This window comes from Perca fluviatilis, chromosome 5, assembly GCF_010015445.1.
Source record: "Perca fluviatilis chromosome 5, GENO_Pfluv_1.0, whole genome shotgun sequence".
Lineage (NCBI taxonomy): Eukaryota > Metazoa > Chordata > Actinopteri > Perciformes > Percidae > Perca > Perca fluviatilis.
In genome coordinates, this window is record NC_053116.1 from 3,497,799 (window position 1) to 3,520,417 (window position 22,619).

The window sequence follows — 22,619 nt, forward strand, 5'->3', positions numbered from 1 at the left end:
GGTCTTGCAGTGTAATTTCATCTGATTTTGTTGTTTGTCTGAAGGTGAACATTAACTTCACCTTCATAAAGCAGGAAACACTGTGAATGGACCCAAACAATCAGGGTTGTTATTGTGTTCTTATGGCTCTTATTTGATAGCTCCTCAACTCCTCGCTCCTCGGCTGAACCGGAAGTTGTTCCATCCCTCCTCGGTGAAGGCCGTCTGAAATCTGTTATTTCTGCCCGCGGAGCGAGCATCGAGGAGCGAGCCTCGAGGAGGGATCATGGATGAGCTATAGGCAAAGATACAGAGAGCAGCCTTCCCGGAAGCTGTGCAGCAGGAGTTGCTAACTCCGTCCCAAACAGCTGACGTATCCATGTGACGATTCAGAGGAAAGGACGTCTCATTTCCCGTTGCCTCTCTCCTCCCATGCCTCCTTGGTGGGACGGACTAAGATGCGAGGAATGGAGACAAGTGGAGGAGTCGAGAAGGCAATTTAAGGGCCATGGGATGCACCTACAGTTTGGGAGACAGAGGCTAGGTCGTTTATCTAAATAAGCAAAAGATTATTGCTAAAACAAATTTTGAACGTAAACATGTTCCACCAAAACAAGTTCCTTCCCGAGGCTATTTTGCAGAGGCACCGTGGCTCTGTCAGGCGCTTAGCACCGCCCAACACGATTGTGATTGGTTCAGAGAATGCCAATAATCCACAGCACTTTTTGCTCCCATCCAGGAATGCTGTGTGGACCAGCCAGACATGCGAGACTACTAGCATAGTTACCAGACGTTTGTTGTATCGTTGCGTTAAGTAAAGCTGTGTAAGTTAGCATTTAACGTTACCTCACTGCTATCTTTAACAATCGCTAGCCAAGCCAGGTAATGTTAGCCTACTGTACGTTACTGTACACATTCTGTGACCTGCAGGACCCGAGCAGAGCAACGATGCTGTCCCAGGTAGGTCAGTATGGCCTATTATGGAAAAGGATGAGCTGAGGTTTTGCAGCAACAGACAAACAAGCCGTGGAATAGTAACGTTACGAGGCAGAGAGCCAGCTGCTGAATGAGTCAAAGGAACTTCATGCTACATCCACACAAAGCACGTTGCTATCGCCACCAAGTGACAGCTTCATTCGGCTCGTTTTCCGTGAACGACGTGGCGAGGGGGTAACGTTAAGGCGGGGTTAGCAAGCTAACGTTAGTCAACTAATGCCACGTTCTATTTACCTCGGAACTCGGAAGCCGCAACTGGGAATGAATTCATACCCGAGTTGAATGCGTTCTATTTAAAAGTCGGATTTTCATTGTTTTCATTAGCTCTAGCCCGGTTAGCTATTGTTAGCAACCAGTTGATAACAACGCATTACGCTGTTTTTGTGCATGCAAACAGCGTAACCACATGTCCACAGATAGAAGTTGGACATGCCTGTGTGAACGACTGATTTAGTGAGACAAATAAGACAGAAGTGCTTATAACTTTATATTACTGCAGCTTTCACAACTGTTGATACAGGGGGCAGCCATGTTGGATTTTGAACTCGGGGTACTGCGAGGTTGTACGAGTTCTGAGCTTGTAAATACGAGGTCAGGGGGCGTGTTTCCGACTTTGACCTCGTAAAAAAACAAGTTGCGAGGTAAATATAACACGGCATAACACCGGCTGGCTGGCTGGTTCTGCCGTGCTTTCATGCTGCATCGGTTACAGAGAATGAGCTGAAGAGCGGGCTGGGTCTAACGTTAGCGGTCCACTGACAGGTAACACATTAAAATACCTTACACTTATATGTTGTTTAAATTTAATTTCCAGCGTGTCATCATATCGCTCCAATAAACAGCAGCGGTCAATGTGGTATAATATAAAATATATAAATTTATATTTTAAATTTTTTTTTTTTTTTTTTTTTTTTTTTTTTTTTTTTTTTTTTTTTTATATGTGTATATATATATATGTGTGTATATATATATATATATATATATATAGTATCCCACATGCTTCTTCAGTGGATTAGATACATGAGAACAGCTAGTTGTATTCGGGGGGAAGTTTGCGAGCATTTGGCTAATTCTGGGATTTTTAACCGATGTATAATCATTTGTTTTATTGATTTGCTCTTTCCTATTCTTAAATAAACTGAATTGAATTGAACTTTCACATTTAGTATCTTATTATTTTACAGGTGTATTCTTCTTTATGAGACTCTTATGACTCCATATCATACTTCAGTTTATTAAAAACATTCAACATCCACACACATCTGGAGAGACATGGTTTTTATTGGACAGGAAGGGAAACATAAAAGTAAGTAGACCTGACTCTTTTTCCTTCCTGGTATTCATGGCAACAGGGCCATTAAGCAGGTCAATAATTAATGTGGACTTTTGAGTCTCTGTGTGTTTTGCAACAAGTTTTCCTGAAAGCACAATCACACACACACATACACACACACACACACAGACAGAGAGAGTGTGTGTGTGTGTGTATAGACTTTGTCCTGGTTGCTGTGACAGGAAGTCACCGTGACACCGTGGTCGCCGCGATGACCCGAGGAGCATCACACCTGTGAGTCTGTAGATTAATATTCAGACTTTTTGTAAATTATTCTAACTCTTTTCTCTGAAATTTTTTTGACCTTTTTTTCCAGACATTTTCTCACTTCTTTCTCTAATAATTGGACTGTTTTTTTCTTAAAATAATCCAACTTTGTTTTTTCTAAAACGTAGTCAGTTTTGTTTGTCTCAAAATATTTCGAGTTTTAATAACAAATATTCCAAATGTTTTCTTAAATATACCAATTTATTTCTTAAGATACGGATCATTGACTGAAGAAGTTTACGGAGCTTTAAAGTGAGTTCTGTTCTTGTTGTTTCTCTAATTTATTATTTATAATAATCTCAGCTGCAGACATCCATCATTAAGCCTTCATCTTCATCATCTTCATCGTCCGCGACGGCTGCAGCAGAAACTCGTTTCCTCTCCTCTTCGTCTCCTCCTCCTCTTCCTCATCTGTCTCTGAGGAGTACAGAGCTGCAGGCTCATGCTGCGTTCATGCCACCTCGGAATAACAGGCACCGCCCCCCTGGTTACGTTGTTTTTCCGACTGGCAGCGTTCACATGGTCGGGATGCGTGTTCTTCTTCTTCTGTTATATTGGCGTTTGGCATAACAACTTTTTGCATGACTGCCACCAACGGTTGGCCGTAGCCGAGAGCATCAGGTGGGTGAAAACATGGAGGCCACAATAACAAAAGATTTTCTGCTGTTTTCTTATACGAGCATCCAAACAGCACATCGCCAGGTGTTTGTTTGTGTTATCTGCAGGTCAACCAATGGGAAAAGACATAATGTGTTGGTTTTTTATACATAGGCCTATTTATGAATAATTGGAAACATATTATGTCTGTGTATGTTTCTTGGCAGAGGCTTTTGTCCACAATAAACAGTTTGTCACTGAAATATGTTCAGTGAACCAAAGTTGCCTCCATCAAACGTCAGTTGTCAACAACGCGTCACCAACTGGGAAACTCGAGTATCAAAATCCAGCCCGAGTTTCCCTCCTCTAATTCCCACAGGACGTTACGTGAATGGTGACGTTTTCATTCGGAAAAACGTTTTTCCGATGTCCATGAACACACGGTCAGTTCTTACAAGGTGACATAATTTCCTGTTTCCTGTCTCCCATCACATAGACGGATTACCCAACATGCCGAGCACACACAGTGGGACACAAAACAACCACAAAAAGACAAAAAAAACATTAAAAAAATATATTCATTTGAATGATACGATATCGATTCATGAAATCCAGAACGGAGTTCCGTCTGTATAATTTAAAACTGAAAGCCACGGCAGTTGTAGGAGGGCAGAGCCTGTTGTCTTTGCTTCTCATTGGTCAGTGACGAGAAACTAGTTGCGAGAACATCTACCGGTTGATGCCGGGAAGCAGGGCGATCAAACAATACGCACCAAGTCTATTTATGGTATCCATCAAAACAGCCGCAATGAGACACAAAACTAAAGAGACCAAAGAAATGGTGCTCATTGTCTCTCTCCGTCTCATCCAACATTTTTTTAATCCAGTGTCTTCTCCCCTCCCCCTAAATATTCTCCAAAAAAAAATCTAAAACATGCCAACAATTTATTCCACCTGTTTTTCGACTTTATTTTTCCTACTACATGCTGTAAAGTTATAGTAATCAGAGTAGTATCAAAGTAATCCCCGGATACTTGTCTGTAAATCCAACAACATTTCTCAGCTTCTCTGTCAAAATGTTTCAACTACTTTTTCTACGTATTATATATAATATTCAGCGTCACATTTTTTCTTAACTTTCCAGGTTTGCTGAAAATATTCTGACTTCAGTTGTCCGTGTATCTTTTCTATTTCAAAAAGATTTCAACTTTTTTTTCTCAGCATATTCAACTTTTTTCTCCAGAAATCCTCTCAGAAATCAGAGAAAAAAGAAATGTGTGTGTCTGTGTGTGTGTGTATATATATATATATATATATATATATATATATATATATATATATATATATATATATATATATATATATGAGGTAAGGGTGGAATCTCTTGGTACCTCACGACTCTATTCCATTTCAGAGGCCAACAATTCAATTCTAAACCGATTATCGATGCATCTCGGTGCAACAATTTTTTTAGGTGCATCTCCATGTGTGACAGAGGCTCAGTCATGTTTAAAGGTGGATAACTGGCTTCTCAGAACATGAAGGTGTCAGATGTAATGTGATAAAGTAGATGAACAGCCTATATGTGTTTTGCCTAATTATTTTATGTGTCTTATTAGATCATGTGTATATATACGAAATTAAATAAATGTTTTTCCTTTTGTGTTTTTTTTTCTGCACTCTTGCCTAAACTCTAAGCTGTTGTCCATTATCCCATCCTCTTTCAGTCACTCTGATTACTGATGATTTGTACTTGTCTGGAGACAGTAACGTTTAAATAAAAATCAACACATTTAAAAAAAATAAAAACGATTATTAACTTATCTGAATCAAGAATTGAATCGATCTAGAGAGAATCGCGATGCATCTAAGAATCAATTATTTTTCCCACCCCTAATTTTTGCAACAGCAAAGTGGCATGTAATTAATCACAAAATGATGCCTTGTGTGGCAAGAAAAGCAGTATTACAGTTAAGAGTATTTCTTTCTGTGACATTGTATAATTTACAATTACTCTTGAAGGTGTCATCTTGGTGCCCACTGTTTTGACGGAAGTTACGAGTAACTAGAGGGTGAAAGGTTATATGACGCCACTGACAGGCGACTAAAGGAAATGTCCTGTGTCAAAAATAAAATAATAAAATAAATTCTCTGGGTTTGTAATTTGGTGGACACAACTCATACAAATATATAACATAGGTATGCTCGTTTTTAGACATTTTATTGCAGAAATGTTACATATTGTAGGCTACCTTTAATGAATGATGTGGAACATTTTAAGGTTTGAAGGCAGGTAGATAGAAAGACAGAGAGAGGGAAATACTGTAAAATATATCGTGAAGCTGAATACAACTGTAACAGCTAGCCTTAATGTTTTGTGAACAGTTTAAAGATTGAATGACGTCTGTAGGTAAAAGTATGTGGGAAGAGTAGCATTCCAAAAAAGGATTAAACTTGAAGAGGACTTAAAGATGGCTCCTTTGACTTTAATGTCAAGATCCCGCTTCCCATTCGGCAGTTAATTATTAAGGGTCTCCGTTTGTTTCTCCTCTGACTGCTGTGAAAGCGTGTCAGACATTTAAAGCATTAAAGCTGTCTGAAACTCTTCTAAACATACCTGTTTGAAACGGGCAGATCGTTTGGCCTGAGGTAGGTTTAGTGTCATCTTTTTAGAAAGACATTTTTAAAGTCTCTGTGTGTTCAGCTCTCAGTACATGTGTAGCTTGTAATTGAATCTCTGTGGGCTGATGTTTAATTAGGGTTAGGGTTAAGGTTAGGGTTAGGATATGTGTGTTTAAGACTCCGCAGTGAGAGTGGCTTGGCTCATGAGCCGAGCATGAGCTGACCACGCCCCCTGCATGCGCTCCTTGTGTGACCTAGTTAATTATTGGGTCAGAGTAGGAGAGAAACGGAGCGAATAGTGGACAGTAAGAATTTGTGGAGGATGGAGTTTAACAGTTTACAGCTAGCTTGGATTACCTGTGTGCGTAAATGATACAAAAGTAAGTGCTTTTATTATTTGCCTTATGTGTGTATTTATATGACTGTTCCCCAGAAAGCTTTAAGTTGTTGAGCTAAGGTTGTGTTAAAATGTTAGGTTACAGTTTATAGCTCATATATTGTGCTAGTCTAGATGCCTTAATGAAATGTTGCAGAGGTATTTGCACTTTCTTCATTTAAGTGACTCCTTTTTTCAGTTATTAACGTGCACAGCAATTTTCTGTCTCATATAAAGGAGTGGTATATTACATTATGTCTAGATGATTTCTGTAGCTGTGTTTCATTCAGTTTAATGTGTTTAGTGTTTATTATAATATCCGAAATATATCCAACTGTGTATTTAATGATACGCAACGCATTAGTGGATAATGTGTTTGAGTGTAAGTGTAGTTTATTAGTCTTATTGTCACATTGAGTGTGCACAAGAGTAATATAGCATAGTCTTTTATTGATATGAATGTGCTATTATCTGAAAGCCACTGTATAAAGTACTAGTAATACTACTGTTTTATTAATGGCAGCCTTATTCTATGTATAATTGTTTTCTGTGGTTTGTATGTTTCCTTGTAGACCACCCACACACACTCCCACCCACAACTGTTAATTAAACTGGAGAAAGGGAAGTTCTGCTTCTTCTGTGTCTGATCAACACACCGTGGCGACGGCTACTACACCTGAACCACTTAGACTCATCTACAATCTGCTTCATTATACATTTCATGTTAGCTTCTAGGAGTCATGTTATGTTACTGCTGATGAAGATTTGCCTGATTTTGCCGCTTCATAGCAAAAGCAGTTACATGACAAAATAACAGGGGGCTTTTGTTAAAAAAATTTTGTTAGGAACTATTATGCTTGTGTGTTAAACTGTTGCATGAAACTGTTATTCAACTTTATCTGTGCATATCAGATAAGGAAGGACTGAGTGATCTTGCAAGAACAGAAAGCGCCTGTGGGCGAAGCACATGATGTGTGGGAGATCATGGGAGAAGCGCAAGACTAACCCAGATAAGAATATGTGTTTGCTGCCTTTGTGTTTTATGTAACCATGGGTGTAACATGCTTTTAAAAATCAGCTGCTGAGGGTGATCGGCAGTCAATTTCTGTACTAATGAGGTGCATGTAATTGATTCCTTGTTGCAAGTAAACTAGCTTTGAAGAAGACTCCAGTGACTTTGTCAAGTCTTTGATAGTTATCCTAACAGCTTTCATTGTTGTTGTGTGTGAATGTGAGGAAAATGAGAGGAGAGAGCAGCTCCTGAAGATTTCTGCATGCTTTGATTTGTACAGAATCCAGAGTGAGTCCAGCAGCCACAGTGGAGATCTGCTGGATTTTAGGACAAGAGTGGAATGGAGGAGGACAACCAGAAGCCGGAGCAGCGGAGCAACAAGATCCCCAGAAGACGAGCAGCAGACTCGCACTCTGATACCAGCGATGGTCAGGTCAGTGTTCAGGACACAAAAACCACTCTAAAAAACAGTAGCGCCGAAATCTAAAAGTGGCTGATGGTCAGCCACTGTGGAACAGCGGCATTAACCGAGCCCCTTGCGCCACTGTCCGCTCACTACACCGACCTGTGCAGGTTGTGTTCCATCGGCACACCGTTTAACGGCAGGTGGACGTGGTAATGTTAGGCAACGCTCAATGACAGTTAGGTAATTATATATATTCTTGCAGATGTACCCAAAGACTTAACATGAGCTAACATGGCTTTGCTACCACAGTGGCTTATTCCCACAGACTGTGCTTATGCCACAAAACGTTAATGTAATTCATTCAAAGTGGACTTATTGTGAATAACAAATAACGTTATGCCATACGTATGCATTGTGCGGTTATTATTTCTTAATGTGGAGTGTTATAATGGAATGTGTGATCACGTTCTAATAAACATGCCAAGAGTAATTTTATTTTTCATTTTATTATGGTGTAAATAATAAAGTACAGTTTAGTTTGCTCTAAGGTTGTTAGCTTTAAATCTTATATAAAACCTTAGTCATACTGTTAATGATATATAAAATTACTTAGTTAACGTAGCTTTCCTTTCAAAAGCATCACTCATATCCCAGCATTCTGTTATTGATTAGTCAGACTGGCTACGGTGGCGACAGAGGTGGAAAAAGTACTAAAATATTGTACTCAAGTAAAAGTACCTATACTTTGATGAAATATTACTCAAGTACAAGTAAAAATACCTATCTGAAAAAATACTTAAGTAAAAGTAATAAGTAGTTCATTTAAAATGTACTTTAAGTAAAAGTTACTTAGTTACATAAAAAAAACCTGTAAGGACAAGGGGTCATAAAGCCCAAACTATTTTGTTTGTAATTTAAGAAAAATCTATACAAATATATACAAATGTATACACATGTAATAACATAACAAATGTTACACCTGACATGTAAGACCCTTAGAAAGGTATAATGTGCAATCTTAGTTCAGACCATCCCATAAAACGTTTTTAAACAATCAATTGAAAGTGAAAGTACCATACAGTGTTAGTTCTGAGGGCCATCCCTTTCTTCACAAACATTAACAACAGTTAATGCAAATCAAGGCCAAATCACGTGTTTTGACTCCATACATGGGTTAGACCCAAACTGTTAATTATGATTATTAATATTAACAGTCTCTGGTTAGACCCTAATGTTCACAGCCCAGACTATAGCAGCTAGCTTCTACACACTTACAGTATCTCACAAAAGTGAGTACACCCCTCACATTTTAGTAAATATTTCATTATATCTTTTAATGCGACAACACTGAAGAAATTACACTTTGCTACAATGTAAAGTTTTAAAGTGTACAGCTTGTATAACAGTGTAAATGTGCTGTCCCCTCAAAATAACTCAACACACAGCCATTAATGTCTAAACTGCTGGCAACAACATGTGAGGGGTGTACTCACTTTTGTGAGATACTGTAAGTAGCCCGTATGAGCTAATTAGATTTAGTATGTGAATTAATTTAGCCAGTCTCCTACATACGTTGTCCTATGGAAGGGGTGGGCAATTCATTTTCCCAAGGGGCCACATGAGAAACAGAGACTGTTGTGGAGGGCCGGACCACTATTCATTTCTCAAACAATACTTTTTTCTCTGGGCATATTAGCGCAGCAGAGTCCACCAAACACTATTTAATAAACTCCCCTTCAGAAAATGGCTTACTGTTTTTGTGGGCTATCACAAGCTGGTCTTGACTGCTGCATCCCTGGATGCCTTGTTGCGTTTGCAGCGTAGCTAACTAGCACAGCTTCAGATTTCGGTTCATTTTTTAGCAATAACAGCTGATTTGATGCTAACGTCTCCCGCTCAGTTCGCCGCTCGCCGACACATCCATGGGTCCGACCTTCTTACATACTGTCTATGGGTTAGCCGTTTCTCAAAGTATATAAACGGGTCCGACTTCTTATATACTGTCTATGGGTCCGACACATTGCAGTTCTTCTTCTACATCTTATTAATTGCAACTTGCAACCAGAGAAGAAGAAGCTGGATACGTTCGTACAAAAAAGAATGCTGGTGCATTACAGTCCATGGTCTGGCGCAGACCATGGGTGCAGAGTGATAGAGCTTGATCTGGTGTAGTCATTCCGGGCGCGATTTTTTTTCTTCCTTTTTTTTTTTTTTTTTACTCAGTAACGGATGGGATTTGAAATGTAGCCAAATACAATACTTCACTCAAAACATAATCAAGTACATTTTAAAATACCAATTTTAAAAACTACTTGAAAAATACAAAATACACAACAAAACTACTCAATACAGTAACGTGAGTAAATGTATTTCGTTACTTTCCACCTCTGGGTGGCGAGCATAGACATAAAAACATATGGTCTATGGTGGCGGTATAGGCATAAGCAAATCCCCTGGTGGTACATGCTGCTCACTACAGCGGCATTAGATGGCATATGCCACTGTGGTACAGGAACACAAATGGATCACCTGGCGGCACTGACCGCTCACTACACCGACCAGCCACAGGGGCTGATGGCATATGCCAGTTTGGTACGTTTTAGGATAATTATTTATCAAGTCACTGGAGTTGTTTCTTTAAAGGTCCAATATGTGTGAATTTCTCCCATCTAGCGTTGAGATCATATATCACAATCAACTCTCTCGCGCCACACAGTTGTAAGTACGTATTACAGCTACGGTAGCCTTCATGCTTCAAAAAGCCTGTCTTTTGCTCTTTTCAATAGCCTTTTTCTTTTTCTGGGCGAGAAGAAGACTCCTGTTCCTGAAATTTGTCCTGTATGTTTCCTTCTTCATATGCTTCAGACTTGCCGGGGCCGGGAAGCTACGATACCCATTAGCAGCATTAGCAGCACCTGTGAGTTTATCATGTGACAGAGAAAACGCAAAAGGCGGAGCAGTATGTCCCTTACCGGCTAATGTATTTCAACAAAGCGCATGAATATGGAGCGTCTACCCCAGTTCATGCAAGTGCAAATGTGAAATTTAAAGCTAATAGGAATATTTGTGATTGATGGTGGTGGTAAATATTTATGAAAAAGGACAAGTTTGTGAACGGGCAACACAGATTTTGATAATGAACAACTAAACACGTTACACACTGGACCTTTAAGCTTATTTTACTTGCGCAAGTAGAGTCAATTTACAGCACTTCAGCATAAGTACAGAAAATGTGTTCTTTTTTAAAGGAGTTGGGAGTCAAGTTAGTTATTTGGTTCATGCAATCAGTAGCTTTTCTTCTTATCTCTAGTCAGGCCCGGCATCTCCTCCACATTATGCGCTCTGCCCTCAGGGATACATTCTGTGCTCCTTGCAAGGTCACTCAGCCTTCGTGATTAACAAATGAAAGACCCAAATACTAAAACAGAAATACTAAAACAGCAGTTTGGATGCAAATGGTTTAACAAAGAAATTGAAGCTATACCGTTCTAAGCATACATTTACTAACAGTATGTTAATACCTTTTATAGCTGGTTAATACATCCATAATAAGCCACTGTGGTAGCAAAGCCAACAATAGCCATGTTAGCTCATGTTAGCGCTAATACATTGGGTACATCTGTAGGGATATATATGAAATTACTTAACTGTTTGTCACTGAGCGTTGCCTAATGTTACCACGTCCATCTGCCATCAAATGGTGTGCCGGTGGAATACCACCTGCACAGGTCGGTGTAGTGAGCGGCCAGTGGCGCCAGGGGATTGGTTTATGCCGCTGTACCACAGTGGCTGACCAATAGCCACTTTTCGATCTCGGCGTCACTCCTAAAGAAACCAGGGGCCCGTTTCAGGAAGGAGGTTTAACAAACTCTGAGTCTAACCCTGAACTCAGAGTAGGTTCACTCAGAGTTAAGCGCGTGCACCACCACAATAAAAAGGCAGCATGAATGGAGCCATGATACTACGATTCACCATTCTAAGTACCACAAACAAACTGGTCGGTGAAAATACTCATGCACACATACAGCGAGTTTGAACATATATTTCGTTTAAAAAGCAACACAGCGGCTGCTGCAAAAGAGAGAGAAAATTGCTGCTAGAGTAAATGCGTAAGCTCTAATATAGTGTATTAATATCATATTTAATCATAAGTATATTACTGGTGAAATAGTATTGAACCTATCATCTATAAAAGTCCTAGGCCTATTAATCCCATTCTGAGGCCGCAGCACAATCATTAACAGAATTATAATTCATAATTTTTATTTCAAAGGGTTTACATTATTCACCTGCAATACTGTGGAACTCCTTTTTAATGGCTCTAACTGGTTTATGTCCAGGGAACACTACAAAAACGGTTAAGAAACGTTCCAGAGCGAGTCACATTCTTCTGACGGCGCTTTGCTACACAGTGGCTTTACTAATATGCTCCGTATCACCAATATAATAAAGAAAACTGCTGTTTGCAAAAAACGTAATGTGACACACGATGGGTGACGTTAGCAATATGAGGACGGATAAGGTTATGTTGGCTACGTAACTGGTAGACTGGGAAGAAAAATGATACCGCTCAAATAGGTAGTTATCTGGAAATGAAAATACATCTATAGTCGGGGCCTCAATATCATCTCCCAACGTATTTTTAACTCCCTGCGAAGTCATAAAGCTTCTTCATCAACGGGATTGTCGACAAAAGGAAATGCCATGTTTTGAGAAAAAAAAAACGTTTTATAGTCTGCCTAGCACAGTTAATAAACCAACCCTGTTTTTTTTATTCATGCAGATAACAAACAGCGCTATACAGTAATGCACCTGATACTGACTGAATGAATGAATGAGGAAATGAAAGAGCACTGTGTCCGAGGGAGGAGACTGAGAGAAACTCGAGGTTTCTTGAAGAAAACCTGCTCCCGACCAGGTTAGGTTCACAGCCTCAGTTACCATAGTAACTGACTCTGAGGTTAAGTTACCTCTCTTTCTGAAATGGGCTGGAGTAACCCCTCTCTCTCAGGTTTGATTAACCTCCCTTTCTGAAACAGAGTGAGAGTTTCTCTCATCTCAGGGTTAACAAACTCAGAGTTTTCACTAAACCTGCTTTCTGAAACGGGCCTCTGAGGGTTATTTCACAAAACCTAGATAGCGGATTAGGCTGGGATTTCCCAGGTATCCTGGATGTATTAAGACATGACTTGGTTTCACGAAAGCAGAGGCAGATAAGTTACCATGGAGATTTATTCTGTGCAGCTAGCCTGCTCCTGACCAGGCTAACAGCCAGGATTTATTAATCCTGGAGCCTTTTCTGTTCACTCAGCAGTGCTTTAAATCACTTTTTTTCCCTCATTTACAATATCTCCTACTAAAAGGCAGGTAAAGGGTATTCAATATAGGCTCTATCTACCGACACAAATATACTATGAACTGTGCTTATCTTTGACCTGTTAAAATCTATTATTGCTCGGTATTAGCCTGCATTAAAATACAACAGGTACATATTGATGTTCAGTTTAGTCCTGTTATTATTTTAACATTGGGACCATTATTTAAATAAATATTCATGTCATTGGTGTTGTTATATTGCCTTTATGAAGACTAATAAACTGGTGTTCATATTGTTGTTAGAAGTATGGTGAATATAGTATGACAGTTGTTGGGATAAATAGAAAAGGCTGATAAAGTTTTAAATGTGTTTTAAATGAAGTCAGTGATGAAGGATAATATATAACGTCCTTTACACGTGTTTCTATAATGGTTCTAACAAAGGCAGACAGGGCAGAGACCAATACATCTTTTTAGATGATTTATTTCTTTTTGTATTCTTTGACAAGTATATTACTTATCCATGTGCATTGTATTTGGCGTTCTTAGCATACAGTGTGTGTTCTGTCCAATAAACTGGGACTATAATTTGAGAGACAATTATTAAACCTATCCTAATTGTACAATCCTCCTATAGTCCTAGTTCACTGGACCAGTGACTATATAGTGTAGGCTACTGTACATTCATGAAACAACAGGGAGAGGACACCTCAATGTTTTTTGTATATATTATTATATCATTATATTTTGCCGTTTTGTTTAACTGATGAATACACTGTTACAGTCATGTTTACAGTGTGCATTGAGTTTATCACTTAATTATCTTTATAGTTTCTAGATTTCAGAGTCCAAGTTCTTCAGTGTTTTTCTTTTCTGTGTCCATATATACGAGGAAGCAAACATATAATATGTAGAGAAGGAAACTCGGCCTCTGTAAAAACAAAACAAACGTGGCAGATAATAGTGGACCGACTGAATGCTAGTCTAAAAATTTACGTTTGTGAACTACTGCTCTTAACTGAAACCATTGAAGGACTCAATTATCATTTGCACAAACAAACAGCTGTAAACTTTGCCTTAAAAGCAAGCAGTGGGAGTTAATATGTTACTTAGGAAATGTATATTTTAGCCAATACGAGAGAGAGGGAGTAACAGACTGAGAGAGAGGTATGTAGGCTATGTATCATATTCTAACATTTTAGATAAAAGGTTGTAATTGATCCTCATGGTAAATTTCCTGAGTAACATTATCTTCTGCTCACTTTTAAGGCAAAGAGTACAACTGTTAATTTCTGCAAATGATTAGTAGCCTAACTTCTTCATGGTATGATTATGACGGTTTCAGTCCAGAGCAGTGGTCAGTAAATGTATATTTTTAGGCTGCTTACACATTCAGGCGGTCCGCGATCATCTGCCAAGCTTTCTCTCGCTGTTTCATTACAGCGTTACAGTTGTTTGATTACAACTTGCCTGAAATATTTCGGAATATTTCGGAACTTATAAAAGTTATGAAGACTACATTTGCTTCCATAATAACATGTCTGTAACTGGCACATATTTTCCTTCATTTTGTCATAAATGATGTATGAAGAGTTAAAATTGTGAGTGAGCACAAGTCCAGGGTTTAAAGAAGGTTGTTCACTAACTCTCTCTGTTTGTCTGTTGCTATAGAAACAGAGAGGAGGAGTGGGACCCAAATGTCACCACTGTCAGCACTGTGACAAATCCTTCACAACATCAAAATATTTAAAGATTCATCAGAGAGTTCACACTGGACAGAATCTACACATCTGTGATCAATGTGGGGCAGCTTTCATACAACAGAGTAACCTAAAAAAACATCAACGCATTCACACTGGAGAGAAGCCGTACCGTTGTGATCAATGTGGGGCCGCATTCACACTACAGAGTAACCTAAAAAGACATCAACTGATTCACACTGGAGAGACGCCGTACAGCTGTGATCAATGTGGGAAAACTTTTACTCAGAGTGGTAACCTGGAAATTCACCAACGTGTTCACACTGGAGAGAAGCCTTACTGGTGTGAACAATGTGGGGAAACATTTTCTGAGAGTAGTCACCTTAAAACACATCAACGCATTCACACTGGAGATAAACCTTACAGCTGTGATTTATGTGGTAAAACCTTTTCTAGGAGAGGTAACCTAGAAAGCCACCGACGTGTTCACACTGGAGAGAAGCCGTACTGGTGTGAACAATGTGGGAAAACGTTTTCTGAGAGTGGTAACCTTAAAAGACACCAGCGCATTCACACTGTTCACTTCACACTGTAGTGAACATGTTTCAGAGCCAAGCTGTTTCCTCCTGCCTCCTCCTCATGCCCTGATAGCTTTTATTCCTGTAATACAATATTTTGAGTTCAGGGTGCTATTTAACTAATGCTGCAACAAAGGAGTATTTGTTCTTAATTAAAATAGTCCCATCACTGTTTACTAAGGTAATGTCAAATAGTCTATTGTCCCTTAAGATGAAGAAAAGAAGCAAATCTTCATAACTGGGAAGCTTTATGGGAAGCTTTAATCAGAACATGTCTGCTGCTGCTGCTTAAAAAATGACTTGAACAGTTACTGTGTTAATTAGAGTTGAGACGGTTACTCGGCTGAAACGAGTATCCGGTATAGATAAAGCACTTTTGCCGAGTACGAGTATTATACTAGTAATACGAGTCAATATCTGTGCTCGGATTGAATAAAAATCCTCATTGGGTAGCTGACTGTGTCTGCGTTCTGTGATAGGCTAGTCACAGCGCCCCTCCCCTACACACATACAGATTTATTGTGTTGCTCTTCATTAAAGTCGATGCAGATCTGAAAAACAGCGGACTATTTCATCCGTAGAACTCAGTCCCCCCCCATCTCTTTTTTTTTTTCTCTCTCTCTCTCTCTCTCTCTCTGTCTCTCTCTTACTCACTCACACACACACACACACACACATACCTGGTGTGGAAATAAAAAAAACAAAAAAAATCACACTGATCATAAAAAAATTTAAAGTAAAAAAAAAGTTATGTTGAGTATGAAAACTCTTGTTCATTTCATTTTACTTCATAATTGCAACCGCATGTGTTGTATTCATTGTTGCAAAACTTGTTCTGTATATAGTTTGTTATCGTGATCAAAACCATTGATCTGAAGCTCAATGCTGATGCTGTCATGTAAATAGTTTTCTAATCTAAAAAATAAAATTAAAAATTAAAATATAACAATTTCTGATCAACCCATATCAATTGCATGCTTAAAATAACATACCCGCCCATTTTAAAGACAACCCAACCCACTTCCGGGTTAAATCCTGTCCACTTCCGGGTTAGGCCCCGCCCAGTCCGAGTACAGATATAGATAATTCATATGGTTAACAGATACAGATAATGCTGTACTCGCTCATCCCTAGTGTTAATGTGCGTCTGTGCCGCCGCCATCTTGGGACGAACAACTGATCTTAAAGACTCCTAGAAAAAAGATTTTTGTACTGCTTTTGGATGTTCATGTAAGAAATGCTAAACAAAGCAACATAGAATAACATTTCACGGATGAAAAAGATGTTTTACAATATTTAACGAAAGCGTTAAATTTAATATCACAAAAGGTAACATTAATCCTTCTTTTAAGTTAACAATAAGTTAAGTGACTGTCCTAATACTGAGTTAAGCTAATGCTAGCTTGTGTCAGATAAAGTATTTGTTATTTCAGTAATTAGTAATACCTCATTAAGATGCTGAAAATGATGTTTGTTATGTGTGTTACTGAACAGTTTCTTTAATTGTGGATAGACCTTCTGCCTCCATAGACACACATGCATTAGGAGGAGCACAATGTTCGTTACGAAATGGCCGTTGTGTCAACATATCGCTCCAATAAACAGCAGCGACCAATGCGGTATCTACGTATACATATATATTTTATATTCCACAGGCTTCTTCAGTGGATTACACACGTGAGAACAGCTGTTGAATTTCGTTGGAAGTTTGCGAGCTTTTGGCTAATTCTAGCATTTTTAACCCATGTACAATTATTCCTTTTATTAATTTGCTCTGTCCTCTTCTTAAATAAACTGAATAGAATTGAACTTTCACATTAAGTTTCTTACTTTTTTACAGGTGTATTCTTCTTTATGACACTCTTATGACTCCATATCATCCTTCAGTTTATCACAAACATTCACCATCAACACACATCTGGAGATACATGTTTTTTATTGGAAAGGAATGGAAAACTGTCCTTTGAAAAGTAAGTAGAAAGGCATTTCCTGCAGAAAATGCTTGTGAATGCTGAAAAGCTAAATTGCTAAAGCTTAACTAGATGGCTTTAATGCATAAGAAGGTGAAACTGTAAGAATAGTTGGAAAAGTTAGAATGGTTTAAATTAGTTTACAACATGTATAATACAAAAGTGTAATATTTTAAGGTTTTCTGAAAAGCTGTCACTACACTGAATTGTAGGCTTCAATGTGTAAGTAAGTTGAAGTTGTAGGGAAATGTTCGCCTCCGGTTCTCCTTAAGTTTTGATTCCACCTTAAAAAAATGCATGTTTCGGCCATTGGGTGGCAGTGTTTATCGCAACAGACTAGACTGTTAAATTCAGATAAATTAGTCTCTGTAAAATTTGGATTAACTGGTAACAAAATTATATGAATGAACTCTTGAGAGACTAGACATGACATGAAGAGATGAGAACCAACATGAACCTTGAGAAACCACACATGACATGAAAAGGCATGACATGACATGAAGAGAGTCATGACATTTCTAACAGAGTGTACATCAGTGGCATTTCTAATATACATTAATACACATTTCTAACAGAGTGTACATCACATCAGAGAGCTTTATGGCTATAGATGTAGATGTGTAGATAGACCTAGATCCGTGTGTGTGTGTGTGTATGTGAGTGAGGGAGTGAGAGATAGCAAGCAGTTCTCATCACAGTAGCAGAGGAGGAGTGTGTGTGTGTGTGTGTGTGTGTGTGTGTGTGTGTGTGTGTGTGTGTGTGTGTGTGTGTGTGTGTGTGTGTGTGTGTGTGTGTTTGTGTGTGTGTGAGTAGTTCTCACCCCGGGAGCAGAGGAAGCGTGTGTGTGTCTGTGTGTGATTGTCACCTCGGGAGTAGAGTAAGTGTGTATGCGTGTATGTGCAGGCCTCAGGTCTCCAGTTCCCTGGCTTCTGAAGCACAGTGCATCTCCTGCTGAGCTCATGGGGAGGTCCACACTGGACCATGCCCACAGGTGAGTGAAGTCACTCCTCATCAGGCCAATCCCAATGGGTATTGCCAGCCCCGCCCCTACAGCTTCTGCTTCTGCAGTGAAGGCTGTCTCTCCTCCTGGTTCAGGATGCTGGCCAGATCTCCCCCCATTTTCCTGCACGCCTCCTCAACATCGTCCCAGATCATCGTCTACCCCACGAACAGGAACACCTTCACACTCCTCCCAGAGTCGCTGTACACTGGAAACAAGAATAACAAAAAACCTCAACACATTCACCACATTAAAACACTCAGTTTGCGAGTTTGGCGGCGAGTTCTCCATGTCAAAATGTCATTTCCTCCCGCTGAGGCATATTGAACCCACACTTTCATAATAAAACAAGTCTCATCACTTGTGCATTATTAACTTGAACAACTCCACCCCCTGGTTTGGATTCCTTCATTCCATTGTAAGAATACCATACCTTATTGTCTCAATAGTCTGTTAACACAGTTCTGTTCGCATAACATTTTTCTAATGAAATCTTAAATTTGTATTCTGGTCATAGATGTTTTGTTAATTTCTTACCTCATCTTCAGACTTGACCATGTGACGATCGGCACCATCACTTTCATTTTTGTTTCTGCGAACCATGTGAAGCAGTATCTCATGATGAGAGAGTGTTTTTACTTTTTAGGGGTCCAAGCCCGAGGGGGCATGGGAACCGCGTAATGCAAGGCATCGCGGTTCACAGGTCCAATGGAGCGTGGAACCCTATTGTTTTTCTACTGATTATTATTATTCCGCTTCTTCTTCTTCTTCTCCGCCTAAAATTCTGACTGCAGCCTAAACCGTACATAGTGGGGGGTTGCCATTTTCAGGACTGGTCCAAAACCCCGCAAGGACCTAAGGCGCCAAAGTCGACCCATTTCCACCAGTAGGTGGTGCTATAGTGGACAAAAACCCGTTTGGCCCTATAACTCCCACACCGTACACCCTACATTCAAAAACCATACATCCACGCGTTCCCTGGATCCAACTGAATCACGTGATATAGGCCACGCCCATTTCCGCCTAGAGTTTAATGCGTGAAAAATTGGATTTATCAAAAACCTACTTTTTCGAACTCCTCCTAGACTGTGCGACCGATCTGCACGAAACTTGGAAGCTAGCATCCCCAGACTGACCTGACAAAAAGTTATAAAAGGAATTTTTGTACGATCAAAATTGCCCATATAACGCACAAACTAATTTGTGTAGCTAACTATGAAAACACCAACTTTACCATATCTCAGCCAAATTAAATGCTATCAACGCCAAACTTTAGATTATTCTTTGCCATGACCCTCTGGAGGTACCCCATGCGTTTTACGAAAATTGGTCACTAGGGGGCGCTACAACTACAAAAAGTTTATATCTCATGAACGGCTCATCCGATTTATACGAAATTTGATGCGTACCATCTGGGGGCAATCCTGAGGCCATCCCTAGAATGGAGTAACCGAGGATCAAAGTGGGCGTGGCCTATAGGACCCAATGTGACCCAACTCTAGATTCACCACTTACACTAATGTGAACAACTTTAAATTTACAGGGTAGATGGACAATGGGCCATGGACCACACCTACCAAAAATTACACATGTGGACAACTAGGTGTCGCTGTAATGTTTTTTTTGGCTTTAACTCCCACATTACACATCGCACATTAGAAATCTTTACATCCACGTGTTCCGTGAATCAAGCTGAATTACCTGATATAGGCCACGCCCATTTCCGCGCAAACGTTTTTTCGCAATATCGCGCAATGTGCAAAACCAACTTTTTCGAACTCGTCCTAGGCCGTGCGACCGATCTGCACGAAACCTGGTAGGTAGCATCTCCAGATGGACCTGACAAAATGTAATTGAAGGAATTTTGCTAAGTTAAAGTATGCGCATTTGACGACAAAACAAATTGTCCTAGCTAGCTACCACACACATATCATATCATATCTCGGCCAAATTAAATGGTATCAGCAAACAACTTGAGGTCCTTGTTCAACATCTGACGACGATACTCTGTACCACATTTGACGAAGATCGGCCATTAGGGGGCGCTATAAGCAACATTTATTTGTTTCGCCCACTAACTCAATGCATTTCAATGGGACATTTGCAATTGCAATATCTCTGCCACAGTAAAAGCAATCAACACAAAATTTGTAGGGGGCGCTATAATCAACATATAAGTGTTTTGCCCTGTTAATCAATGTTAATGGAATATTTGCAATGGGAATGTATCAAAGACCTTGCAGCTCACACTTCTCAATATTTACTGATGTTTACCTCCTACCGTTAGGTTTTGGTTTTCACTTTTGCCTGGTCCCATGGTTTTCTACAATAAAGAAACTTCTTAACCCACCTGACAAAGTTTCTACAATCTTCACAGTGGACAAATGTAACTCTTTTCTCCCACTTTTTCAATCCAAAATCAACACCATTCCTATACCCTGATACCGTGCAATTAAACATTGCAGTTGGAGATAAGTGGCGAATCTGTCATAGTGTGATTGGTTATGTCGGTGGCATTGATTCTTAATTACCCACGAAGTTGATCGCGGTCACGTGTCAGTTAAACTTCTCATCTCCAATCCTATCTGTATTTGTGAGAAGTGGCGCTGTCCTGAGTTGAAAGCCTACTTTACGGCTTTATTATCGAGTTAATAGCCGCGTGTGCTCGTGTCGGCCGCTGTCCATTTCCTAAGGTTCTGAAATGCAAACAACTTTTGACTACTTTATTTTTTTAAACGACATGCGCCTGTGAGCACCCTTGGAGGAAAACATCAATTGGCGCCTATGACACCATTTACAACAACCTGACCACCTCCCCTGCTCTTTCAACCACCACACCTGCCTACCCCCTTCCACCCTCTCAGTCACTCTCTCATTTCTCTCTGCTGTCCACTGTGGTCAGGGGAGTTGAGAAGTTTGTTTATAGTAGAGAATTGTTAAAAGTAGTCTGTATATGCATGGAGATGAACTGTTAACCACTACATTTGCAACGGCAGAGTACCGCAGACCTCGTGCATCAAACCTCTCGATATTCACCAACGTTTGCCCCCCCTACGTAATGCTTCGGGTCCCGCATTGACGCAGCTTCGTGGATCATCGGGGTCGACTGGCGCGGCTCCCCGGGGCATCACGGACGACTGGCATCGGAGGCGAATGGCATCAGAGGCGAATGGCATCGGAGGCGAATGGCATCGGAGGCGAATAGCATCGGAGGCGAATGGCATCGGAGGCTTGGGCCCCGTCATAACTGCTTGCAGTTCTAGTTTTACATTTGTTTTGGTATGTGTGTGTGGGGGGCATAAAGGAAGGTCTAGACAATGCTGACTTTTACAAGGACCAAGTGTCCTGCTATCCAGCTTTGTAACATGAGTCTCCTCACTTCTGCATCATTGACTTTAACAACTCCATCATCTGGTTTGGATGTCTCTTCCCTTCCGTCATAGTAATGCCATCCCTGATTGCCAACACGATGGAAGCACATAAAATGGGCTGGCCTGTTTTGGTGGTAAATCATACCAATAGGTATGTACCTGTGGAGGGGACATGTATCTTGAGATTATATTCCATGTTATTTCAAATAAACTATCTACTGGGGAACACAAAACCCACCCTTTGCTTTCTGGCAATTGATTAGGCCAAATTAGCTTGTTCCTTCTGGTAGTTTGTAAAGACAGAAACCTCAGCACTAGCAGTGTAGGTCTACCAATTGCGAAATCCTGCCGAACTATGTTTCTCTGTCCTTGGCATGGTAATCCTTGTTGCTGCAGAAGGATCAATCCGCATGATTAGTAACAGTATGTGGTGAACATGATCAAATACATGTTTGTCACATCTTACTTTATCAGTTTGCAGTTCCTTGGAGGAGGATGAAACCACTCATCCAGGATTTCTTGCAATCCATCGAAGTTTCTGCACCTGAAAGCATTGAAAGACAATTTATTACACATGATTTGTAAAATTAGAAACTACATGCATATATTACAGTTTGAATTATTGAAAAATATACCCACACAACTTCAATGACTGTGTTATTTTTGTAAAGTCTTGGAAATGCGCAGTGCTGTTCGGCACATGTTGTAATCTGCCTCATCAGTTGTAAGGTGCTCAGGCGAGATACAACAAAATTATGTTCCGTTCCAAAACAGTCCCAGACACTTGAGTTGTTGAATTGCTGCAGGTTCTTGAGCCAAGTGACTTTACCCTGGCCCCACCTCCTTCCCAAGAACTCTTGGTGTACCTGCAGCAACGCCTGAAGCCATTCATCAGTGGATACATCTTCCACCTGCCTCAAAACATTCGGATGTTTCGACAACACCAGATGTAATATGGACAACAAATTGTCGATCGTGCATGTGTTGGTCATTGTGATGCACTTGTTGTCCAGTGAGCCTTCACCAGACCAAGGCGGGCAGGTATTTGTCTTCCCCATATTTTTAAGCATGTTTGGAGGATTGTAATACTTCCTTT

The 22,619-nt window shown here is 40.0% G+C and overlaps 1 protein-coding gene across 6 annotated transcripts; it reads left to right on the forward strand.

Moving 5' to 3' along the window:
* The first annotated feature begins 2,523 nt into the window (after positions 1-2,523).
* On the forward strand, positions 2,524-15,802 carry LOC120559404 (zinc finger protein 239-like). 6 transcript variants are annotated; one of them, XM_039801102.1, is made up of 4 exons: positions 6,059-6,174; positions 6,743-7,288; positions 7,463-7,615; positions 14,576-15,802. In XM_039801102.1, exons 3-4 carry the CDS (start codon positions 7,523-7,525, stop codon positions 15,197-15,199), a joined length of 717 nt encoding a protein of 238 aa, XP_039657036.1. In that variant the 5' UTR covers positions 6,059-6,174; positions 6,743-7,288; positions 7,463-7,522; the 3' UTR covers positions 15,200-15,802. The 6 variants fall into 6 exon arrangements, 5 of the variants coding, with proteins under 5 accessions (XP_039657038.1, XP_039657035.1, XP_039657036.1 ...); XM_039801103.1 differs by having other exon boundaries at positions 6,743-6,791; XM_039801104.1 differs by lacking the exons at positions 6,059-6,174; positions 6,743-7,288 and adding an exon at positions 2,524-2,542.
* Positions 15,803-22,619: the final 6,817 nt, after the last annotated feature.

Coding starts and splice junctions, on each gene's coding strand:
- LOC120559404 (XM_039801104.1), top strand. CDS start 7,523: ATGGAGGAGGACAACCAGAAGCCGGAGCAGCGGAGCAACAAGATCCCC. Junction 7,616..14,575: donor CTGATACCAGCGATGGTCAG/GTCAGTGTTCAG, acceptor CTGTTGCTATAG/AAACAGAGAGGAGGAGTGGG.